The 11,090-nt window shown below is 47.9% G+C and overlaps 1 protein-coding gene across 3 annotated transcripts in view; it reads right to left on the minus strand.

The window, feature by feature from the left end:
- Positions 1–9,634, minus strand: part of BTBD9 (BTB domain containing 9) — a 295,479-nt gene extending 285,845 nt beyond the window's left edge. For 2 of the 3 annotated variants that reach the window (XM_038760761.1, XM_038760758.1), the window contains exons 1-4: positions 9,565–9,634; positions 6,505–6,716; positions 2,997–3,360; positions 1,232–1,496 (exon numbers count right to left, since the gene is read on the minus strand). In XM_038760761.1, coding sequence (XP_038616689.1) covers positions 1,232–1,496; positions 2,997–3,360; positions 6,505–6,689 — 814 coding nt within the window. In that variant the 5' untranslated portion in view covers positions 6,690–6,716; positions 9,565–9,634. Of the gene's footprint in view, positions 1–1,231; positions 1,497–2,996; positions 3,361–6,504; positions 6,717–9,564 lie in introns of those variants that run through there. The other variant, XM_038760759.1, reaches the window with a different exon arrangement.
- Between the last annotated feature and the right edge of the window lie 1,456 nt (positions 9,635–11,090).

Genomic DNA, 11,090 nt, shown 5'->3' on the forward strand with positions numbered 1-11,090 from the left:
CACTTTGTAACCTCCCCAGCGCTTAGAACAGTGCTTTGCACATAGTAAGCGCTTAATAAATGCCATCAGTATTATTATTATTACCCCAGTGCTTAGTACAGTGACTGGCACACAGCAAGCGCTAAACAAATACTATTCAAAAAAAAAAAAATTCAGTAAAGTAGGGATCAGTCTGGCTAATTCTATTGTAATAATAATGATGGCATTTGTTAAGCGCTTACTATGTGCCAAGCACTGTTCTAAGCACTGGGGTAGATACAAGGTAAGCAGGTTGTCCCACGTGGGGCTGACAGCCAGCGTGGCTCAGTGAAAAGAGCACGGGCTTTGGAGTCAGAGGTCATGGGTTCGAATTCCGCTCCGCCACATGCCTGCTGTGTGATCTTGGGCAAGTCACAACTTCTCTGGGCCTCAGTTCCCTCATCTGCAAAATGGGGATGAAGACTGTGAGCCCCACGTGGGACAACCTGATCACCCTGTATCCCCCCCCAGCGCTTAGAACAGTGCTTTGAACATAGTGAGCGCTTAACAAATGCCAATTATTATTATTATTATCCCCAAATTGTACTTTCCGAAGCTCTTCTTCCACGCTTGCTCTCCCTTCGTAGTCGTCTCTGTGACCTTTGGACATTTGATACTTGCCCCATTCTCAATCCCATAGCACTCACATACCTATCTCTAAATCATGAATTATACGTTACTTATATTAATGCCTGTCTCCCCCTCCAGACTCTAAGCTCCTGGTGGGCAGGGAAGGTGTCTGCTAACTGTCGCGTGGGCTTCCTCCAAGCGCTGCCCATGGTAAGCACTTAATAAACACCACTGACTGATTACGGAAGCAGTGGGCCCTGGTGGATAGAGCACAGGCTTGGGAGTCTGGATTCTAATCCCGGCTGCTCCACTTGTCTGCTGCGTGACCTCGGGCGAGTCACTCCAGCTCTCTGGGCCTCAGTTTCCTCATCTGTAAAATGGGGATGACGACTGTGAGCCCCACGTTGGGTACCCTGTGTCTACCCCGGCGCCTAGAACAGCGCCTGGCACACAGTGATCGCTTTAACCATTAAAAAAAAATCGATTCCTGGGCTCCGAACACAACAGGCGCTCAACAAATACCACCTGATGACTGACCCGGGGGCAAAAGTGCCAAGGGACGAGTTTTGTGACGGGAATACGGAGGTGGCAGGGGTGGCGACAGACGTGAACGGAGCCTTTCCCGAAAGGGACGGATACTCACTGAGCATGCCCCTGTAATTCAGCTCCATGTCGCGGCTCTCGGAGCGAACTTTGATGGCGTCCAGGATGGCGTCGGGAGACAACAGCCCGGAAGGCCGCACGACGTTCAGGAGCTCGGTTAAGCTCATGAGGGGCAAACGGACCGCCTGCATGATTTCAGCGTGGTTTTCCTTGGGATTATGCTTACACCAGTTCATCAAGGCCTGGAATATATCCTTCTCGGGAGCGGCGAACGAGTCTCTTAATACGATGTTCAGAAGTGCGGCCTAAGGAGGCAAAGAGGGGGGGAAAAAAAAGGGAAACTCCAGTTAAATAAAGCCAAATGATGACGGGCTTCAGCTGTCAAAATACGACGCATCGTATTCTGTGTAGACGGTGAAAATGTCTACAGTGTGACCGTGGGGAAGTCACTTCACTTCTCTGGGCCTCAGTGACCTCATCTGGAAATGGGGATGAAGACTGGGAGCCGCATGCGGGACAACCTGATCACCTATTTATTTATTTTATTATTTATTATTTGATTTATTTATTACTCTATTTTATTAATGATGTGTCTATAGCTATAATTCTATTTATTCTGATGGTGTTGAAGCCTGTCTACTTCTTTTGTGTCGTTGCCTCTCCCCCTTCTAGACTGTGAGCCCGCTGTTGGGTAGGGACCGTCTCTACATGTTGCCAATTTGTATTTCCCAAGCGCTTAGTACAGTGCTCTGCACACAGTAAGCACTCAATAAATACGATTGAATGAATTTCACTTCTCCCCACCTCAGTTCCCTCATGTGCAGAGCACTGTATTAATATTTATTTTATTTTGTTAATATGTTTTGTTTTGTTGTCTGTCTCCCCCTTCTAGACTGTGAGCCCGCTGTTGGGCAGGGACTGTCTCTAGATGTTGCCAACTTGGACTTCCCCAGCGCTAAGCACAGTGCTCTGCGCACAGTAAGCGCTCAATAAATACGATTGAATGAATGAATGTTGGGTGGGGACCGTCTCTAGATGTTGCCAACTTGGACTTCCCAAGTGCTTAGCGCAGTGCTCTGCACACAGTAATCAATCAATCAATCGTATTTATTGAGCGCTCACTGTGTGCAGAGCATTGTACTAAGCGCTTGGGAAGTACAAGTCGGCAACATATAGAGACGGTCCCTACCCAACAGTGGGCTCATGGTCTAAAAGGGGGAGACAGAGAACAAAGCCAAACATACTAACAAAATAAAATAAATAGAATAGATATGTAAAAGTAAAATAAATAGAGTAATAAATATGTACAAACATTAAACAAACAAACAAATAAATAAATAAACAAATAAATGAGTGAATAAATAAATAAATAAATGGATGGATAAATAAATAAATAAATGAATAAATGAGTGAATAAGTAAATAAATAAAGAAATAAATAATAAATAATAGAGTAATATATATGTACAAACATATATACATATATACAGGTGCTGTGGGGAAGGGAAGGAGGTAAGATGGGGGAGATGGAGAGAGGGACGAGGGGGAGAGGAAGGAAGGGGCTCAGTCTGGGAAGGCCTCCTGGAGGAGGTGAGCTCTCAGTAGGGCCTTGAAGGGAGGAAGATTGAATGAATGAATGAATGAATCTGTAAAATGGGGGTTAAGACCGTGAGCCCCACGTGAAACACGGACTGTGCCCAACCTGATTAGCTCCTCTCTACCCCAGCACTTAGAACAGAGCCTGACACATAGTGAGCGCTTAATAAGTACCGTAAAAACAAAAGAACCCCCCAAGCCAGGACTCACCTTGGAGAGGCCCAGGAACCCGTCGCTCGAGAGCACCTCCTGGGCATTTCGATCCATGAACATACAGCACATGCAAGTCAGCTTCGGCAGGGAATAGAGGCTGGCGACGTCAAAGGTCATGCAGACGTTCTGGATGTTGAGGATGGTGCACAGGTACTCCGACGTGGAGTCCTCCAGCTCCGGGAAGCCGTACTTGTGCGCCAGGCTGAGGAAATCCAGCAGCACTTCCTCCTTCTCGTCCGTCAGGGTCGCCCGCCCCGTGTAGATGTACCTCAGCAGCATCGTGAAGGCTTCGGCCGTGGTGTCCTGGAGGGGGATTTCGGCTTCCGGCTGAGACTCCCGCATGCCGCCGTACAGCAACGCTCTGGACGCGGGGAAGACGACCGGGTTTGAGTTACTACCAGGGCCGGGGGGCGGGGGGGGGGGGGATTTCCTGCTGCGTTTTCAAAAGGTTGCCCACCTCATCATCATCAATCGTATTTATTGAGCGCTTACTGTGTGCAGAGCACTGCACTAAGCGCTTGGGAAGTACAAATTGGTAGCATATAGAGACAGTCCCTACCCAACAGTGGGTTCACAGTCTAAAAGGGGGAGACAAAACCACACATACTAACAAAATAAAATAAATAGAATAGATATGTACAAGTAAAATAAATAGAGTAATAAATATGTACAAGCATATATACATATATACAGGTGCTGTGGGGAAGGGAAGGAGGTAAGATGGGGGGGATGGAGAGGGGGACGAGGGGGAGAGGAAGGAAGGGGCTGAGTGTGGGAAGGCCTCCTGGAGGAGGTGAGCTCTCAGTAGAGCCTTGAAGGGAGGAAGAGAGCGAGCTTGGCGGATGGGCAGAGGGAGGGCATTCCAGGCCCGGGGGATGACGTGGGCCGGGGGTTGATGGCGGGACAGGCGAGAACGAGGTACGGGGAGGAGATTAGCGGCGGAGGAGCGGAGGGTGCAGGCTGGGCTGGAGAAGGAGAGAAGGGAGGGGAGGTAGGAGGGGGCGAGGTGATGGACAGCCTTGAAGCCCAGGGTGAGGAGTTTCTGCCTGATGCGCAGATTGATCGGTAGCCACTGGAGATTTTTGAGGAGGGGAGTAACATGCCCAGAGCGTTTCTGGACAAAGATAATCCGGGCAGCAGCATGAAGTATGGATTGAAGTGGGGAGAGACACGAGGATGGGAGATCAGAGAGAAGGCTGATGCAGTAGTCCAGACGGGATAGGGTGAGAGTTTAAACGAGCAGGGTAGCGGTGTGGATGGAGAGGAAAGGGCGGATCTTGGCAATGTTGCGGAGCTGAGACCGGCAGGTTATGGTGACGGCTTGGATGTGAGGGGTGAACGAGAGAGCGGAGTCGAGGATGACACCAAGGTTGCGGGCTTGTGAGACGGGAAGCATGGTAGTGCCGTCAACAGAGATGGGAAAGTCAGGGAGAGGGCAGGGTTTGGGAGGGAAGACAAGGAGTTCAAGGACAAGGACCTCCCACGCAGATCCCGGTCAAGAGTCCAAGTCACAATAGCTCGGCTCTGATGGCCCGAGAGCAAGGAGCAAGAAACCTCAAATGGCCCAGAAGAACTTAGCCCAACATACGTCCCACTCTCAGAGGAAGGTTTTTTTGGGGGGGAGGTTTATGGTATTTGTTAAGCACTTACTATTTTCCGGGCACGGGGCAGATACGACCTTTCGTTTCGTATTTAGTGACTGCCTCTGTTGGATGAAATGCTTAGTACGGTGCTCTGCACAGAGTAAACCCTTAATAAACACCACTGATTGACTGCAGGGGAGATCAAGAATCGGCAAGAATGCCCTCCCTCTGCCCATCCGCCAAGCTACCTCTCTTCCTCCCTTCAAGGCCCTACTGAGAGCTCACCTTCTCCAGAAGGCCTTCCCAGACTGAGCCCCTTCCTTCCTCTCCCCCTCTCCATCCCCCCACATCGTACCTCCTTCCCTTCCCCACAGCACCTGTATATATGTATATATGTTTGTACATATTTATTACTCTATTTATTTATTTATTTTACTTGTACATATCTATTCTATTTATTTTCTTTTGTTAGTATGTTTGGTTTTGCTCTCTGTCTCCCCCGTTTAGACTGTGAGCCCACTGTTGGGTAGGGACTGTCTCTAGATGTTGCCAACCTGCACTTCCCAAGCGCTTAGTACAGTGCTCTGCACACAGTAAGTGCTCAATAAATCATCAATCGTCTTTATAAATACGATTGATTGATTGATTAAGGAATTGGAAGCAGGGAAGTGGAGAGCAAGATAGAATTAGAAAGTTACCTGTGGAGAAACGCAGAGTGTGGGCTGGAGTGTAATGAAACGGACCCAGGGAGCAGATGGGTTGAGGACTATCCTTCTGGGCCACAGGTCAAGTGTCCGCCCAGACCATTCCAAGGGTTCTCGTGAGTTCATTCCTTCAATCATATTTATTAAGCGCTTACTGTGTGCAGAGTACTGTACTAAGCGCTTGGGAAGTACAAGTTGGCAACATATAGAGACGGTCCCTACCCAACAGCGGGCTCGCAGTCCAGAAGATGGGCTCACAGTTGCGTTGCACTGACTCTTTTGTAAACTACCAAGTACAGTTGTGTACCATTCGTGCCAGAAAGGGGTAGTGGTTCTGACATCAAATATCCTTCCAGCACTTAGTACAGTGCCTGGTACAATAGTAAGCGCTTAACAAATACCATAATTATTATTATAATTCACAAACCTATCTCCCCACGCTACTGGCTGCGCTGAAATCCTCCTTTCTGGGTCTCCCGGCGTATGAGAGTTTGGTTCCCGTATCAGCTTTCTCCTAAAACATGCTTTTTTTGATGCGCTTACACCACTCGCGTGAAAAACCCAGCATTTTACAACCATAACCCCATTTTCCATTCCCACCTGTCTTGCCCGAAAGGGCCCTAAATTAAACCCCTGATCAGGGCAACGTAATCTGGAAAACGGCACGACGAGACGAACCCTCGGAAATGGCAGAAATGGCCAAGCAACCAAATTCGGGAATGTACTGGTGCCTAATGTTTAAAATAAAAACTCCTCGCTATCGACTTTAAAGCCCTCATTCATCTTTCCCCCTCCTAACTCTCCTCCTACGACCCAGCCCTCCCTCTTCATGTCGGACAATGACTCTCCCACTAAGCCCCACTTTTCCTCTTCTCTCACCCCACTTCTGCGTCACCTTGCCTGTTATTTATCTCCCTTCCCAAGCTCCAAAGATTTATGGACACGGCTCCAAATTTATTTACAGCAATGTCTGTCTCCCTCTCTCGACTGCAAGCTCGTTGTGGGCAGGGAAAGTGCCAACCAACTCATTCCCGAGGACTTAGTACGGTACTTTGTACACAGCAGATGCCCACTGAATATGACTGACTGATTAAAACAAGAGGCCGACACATCAGTCGGAAATTTTCAACGCCTCTGGGGTCCCCCACACTAATGAAACGGGAAAGTGCCCACGTTTTGAAAGACGACCGACCGACGATAAATATTCCAGCAACTCACCGGAAATATTGGCACCTGGCAGCCAGGATGACTCTGTGGGCAGGAAAGCGTTTCTTTTCCACGATGAAAGTGACATCGCCGTATTCCTCCCCATTCATAAGGGCGCCGACATTTTCCGACAAAATGTGCACATGATCAATTTCACCCACTGCGGTGTACGGGCGGAGCGGGTGGCTGTTACTCATCTTGGAGGACAGACGGTGCTGATGGATCTGTTTTAGACGGCGAGGGAAAGAGTTAGGAGTCAGATTTCCCTTTTAAAGAACTAAAAGGTTATTTTTCCCGGAATATAGAGAACTGGGAACGTACTGAATCCCCCTACTGTAGCCAGTAACCTCCCTGGGGCAGAGATCGCTGTCTACCATCCCTGCTGTACTGGACACTCCCCACCGCTTGGTAAAGTGCTTCGCCCAGAGTAAGCGCTCAATCAATCGCGTTTATTGAGCGCTTACTGTGGGCAGAGCACTGTACTAAGCGCTTGGGAGACACGTACCCTGCCGGCAATGAGCTAACAGTCTACAGGGGGAGACGCACATTAATACAAATAAATAAGTTACAGATACGGACACAAGTGCTGTGGGGCTGATGCTGGGGGCTGAATACAGGGCGCAGATCCACATGCAAGGGTGACACCGAATGGAGTGGACGAATAATAATAATAATGATGGCATTTGTTAAGCGCTTACTATGTGCAGAGCACTGTTCTAAGCGCTGGGGGGGATACAAGGTGATCAGGCTGTCCCACGTGGGGCTCACAGTCTTCATCCCCATTTTACAGATGAGGTAACAGGCTCAGAGAAGTGACTTGCCCAAGGTCACACAGCAGACATGTGGTGGAAGCCTGGATTCGAACCCATGACCTCTGACTCCAAAGCCCGGGTTCTTTCCACTGAGCCACGCTGCTTCTCTAAGAAGAAGAAATGAGAGTTTAGGGGGGGAAGGCTTCCCCACATCCGCCAAGCTCGCTCTCTTCCTCCCTTCAAGGCCCTGCTGAGAGCTCACCTCCTCCAGGAGGCCTTCCCAGACTGAGCCCCTTCCTTCCTCTCCCACTCGTCCCCCTTTCCATCCCCCCCATCTTACCTCCTTCCCTTCCCCACAGCACCTGTATATATGTATATATGTTTGTACATATTTATTACTCTATTTATTTTACTTGTACATATCTATTCTATTTATTTTATTTTGTTAGTACGTTTGGTTTTGTTCTCTGTCTCCCCCTTCTAGACTGTGAGCCCGCTGTTGGGTAGGGACCATCTCTATATGTTGCCAACTTGCGACTTCCCAAGCGCTCAGTACAGTGCTCTGCACACAGTAAGCGCTCAGTAAATACGACTGGATGCACGAATGAATGAATGGATCCCCATTTTTCAGCTGAGCAAACAGGCACAGAGAAGTCGAGAGACTTGCCCAAGGCCAGGCACACAGCAAGCAACTAGCAGAGGCAGGATTAGAACCCAGGTCCTTTGACTCCGAGGCCCGGGCTCTTTCAACTAGACCACACTGGTTGCTCAAAGTCACGTGGCAGCAGAGCTGGCACTAAAACTTGGGTCTCCGAACTCTCAGACTCTCGACTGTAAGCTCATAGTGGGCAAGGAATGTGTCTGTTATTTTGTTATATCAATCAATCGTATTTATTGAGCGCTTACTGTGTGCAGAGCACTGTACTAAGCGCTTGGGAAGTACAAGTTGGCAACATAGTTATATGGTTACATAGTTACATGGTACTCTCCCAAGCGCTTGGTACGGTGCTCTGCACACTGAGTGCTCAATAAATAGGATTGGTTGACTGGCCCAGGCTCCTTCTACTAGTTAATTAATGATGGTAAAAATTAAGTGCTTACACTGTTCTAAGCTACAGTGCCGACACAAAGTTAATCAGGTTAATAGAAATATAATTCCATTTATTTATATTGATGCTACTGATGCCTGTTTACTTTTTTTGATGTCTGTCCCCCCACTTCTAGACTGTGAGCCAGTTATGGGCAGGGATTCTCTCTTTGTTGCTGAATTGGACTTTCCAAGCACTCAGTACAGTGCTCTGCATGCAGTGAGCGCTCAGTAAATACGACTGAATGACTGAGTGAATGAATAAAGGGAACAAATCAGTGGGACGCAGAAGGGAGTGGGAGAAAAAGAAATGAGGACTTAGGGAAGGCCTCTTGAAGGAGATGTACCTTCAATAAAGCTTTAAAGGTGGTGAGAGTAATTGTCTGTCGGATATGAAAATATATATTATATATATATCACCTATATGTATGTATGTATTTATTACTCTATTTTATTTGTACATATTTATTCTATTGATTTTATTAATATGTTTTGTTTTGTTCTCTGTCTCCCCCTTCTAGACTGTGAGCCCACTGTTGGGTAGGGACCGTCTCTATACGTTCCCAACTTGGACTTCCCAAGCGCTTAGTACAGTGCTCTGCACACAGTAAGCGCTCAATAAATACGATCGAATGAATGAAAAGGTTGGACACAGGCCCTGTCCCGAATGGGGCTCACACTCTAAATCCCCAGTTTAGAGGCAGCGTGGCTCAGTGGAAAGAGCCCGGGCTTGGGAGTCGGAGGTCACGGGTTCGAATCCCGGCTCCGCCCCTTGTCAGCTGTGTGACTTTGGGCAAGTCGCTTCACTTCTCTGGGCCTCAGTTTCCTCATCTGTAAAATGGGGGTTAAGACTGTGAGCCCCACGTGGGACAACCTTGATTACCTGGTATCCTCCCCGGCGCTTAGAACAGTGCTTGGCACATAGTAAGCGCTTAACAAATACCACCGTTATTATTATTATTTTACAGCTGAAGTATCTGAGGCCCAGAGAAGTGAAGTGACTTGCCCGCGGCCACACAGCAGACACGTGGTGGGGCCGGGATTAAAACCCAGGTCAATGCTCTATCCAATAAGCCAGGCTGCTTCATAACAGCTGCTAGGCCGTTCAAGGAGGGAAGACTCGCTCGACCCAGTGACGGGTGGGAAAAAAAAGGCGGCAAAGTGGCTAGTAGAGGGGCAATGTGGCCACTAACGTCCCCTTTGCTGGGCCAACATTTCCCCCACAAGCTTCACCTTCTGAAATGGACGAGAAACGGACGGCAGCGGCTCTCCTATCTTTATTTTCCGCAATGCCTTCCCGTCGGAGGGAACGTTCAAGATACTAACTGTCCCTCGATTTCTCTATTTACTGTAAAATATAACGGATGGATTTGGGATTTAACACGCGCAGCAAAGACACTTCACGGTTCTGCCATTAAGTAATGCCGTAAATCCCCAGTCCAACGCTAAGGACACCTCCCAGTCATCTCATCACAGTCTCTTAGTCTTCGCCTTTCAAGTCATTCCGTTCTATTTGGGGAAATTTGCATTTTAATTAAACTTTGGTCAAGTGGAGAGATAACGAGCTGACTGCCAGGTACGGAAAACAGCTGTTTAAGATGAGACGGATATACCCTCTGGATTCCGGAGCAATTGCATTGAGCCTTTTGTGCTGAAGCTTCACGTCCCGTCCACGTGAGAAAGATAAGGGACAGATTTTCAATTTAGGACTCCGGGGTTGTCTCGAATTAACTCTGAATCTGACCACATGTTTACGGGGAAGACGGCTATCCGTGGTCAGTCACGGAAGCCATTTCAAATTTCCATTTCTGAACCATTAATCTAAGACGACAGCTAGGACTCGCCCGAGGGTCCGTCCTTGCCCAGTTGGTATGACCGAAATAGGAAAGACAGAATTCCTGCTACCTCGGGGGAGCAGAAGGGAAATGAGGGAAGACCCGAAGTTTAGCCCCACTTCAGCCAAGAGCCGCTTAACCACCCCAAGCCCCATTTTCCTCGCTGGTAATAGGAGAATTCATTCATTCATTCATTCAATCGTATTTATTGAGCGCTTACTGTGTGCAGAGCACTGTACTAAGCGCTTGGGAAGTCCAAGTTGGCAACATATAGAGATGGTCCCTACCCAACAGTGGGCTCACAGTCTAGAAAGAGACTGTGAGAATCTCATGTGAGATTCATGTGAGAATGAAATACTGCTCTCCTCAAAGTGGATCTGAAAACTGTGTAACCATCCGCCAATCAATCGTACCTATCATCAATCGTATTTATTGAGCGCTTACTGTGTGCAGAGCACTGTACTAAGCGCTTGGGAAGTCCAAGTTGGCAACATATAGAGACGGTCCCTACCCAACAGTGGGCTCACAGTCTAGAAAGAGACTGTGAGAATCTCACGTGACATTCACGTGAGAATGAAATACTGCTCTCCTCAAACTGGATCTGAAAACTGTGTAACCATCTGCCAATCAATCGTACCTATCAACCAATCGTATTTATTGAGCGCTTACTGTGTGCGGAGCACTGTACTAAGCGCTTGGGAAGTCCAAGTTGGCAACATCTAGAGACGGTCCCTACCCAACAGTGGGCTCACAGTCTAAAAGGGGGAGATGGAGAACAAACTCAAACATACTAACAAAATAAATAGAATAGATATGTACAAGTAAAATAGAGTAATAAATATGCACAAACATATATATATATATATATATATATATATATATACAGGTGCTTACCGAGCACTATTGAGTGCTTACCGTGTGCAG

This window comes from Tachyglossus aculeatus, chromosome 19, assembly GCF_015852505.1.
Source record: "Tachyglossus aculeatus isolate mTacAcu1 chromosome 19, mTacAcu1.pri, whole genome shotgun sequence".
Classification (NCBI taxonomy): domain Eukaryota; kingdom Metazoa; phylum Chordata; class Mammalia; order Monotremata; family Tachyglossidae; genus Tachyglossus; species Tachyglossus aculeatus.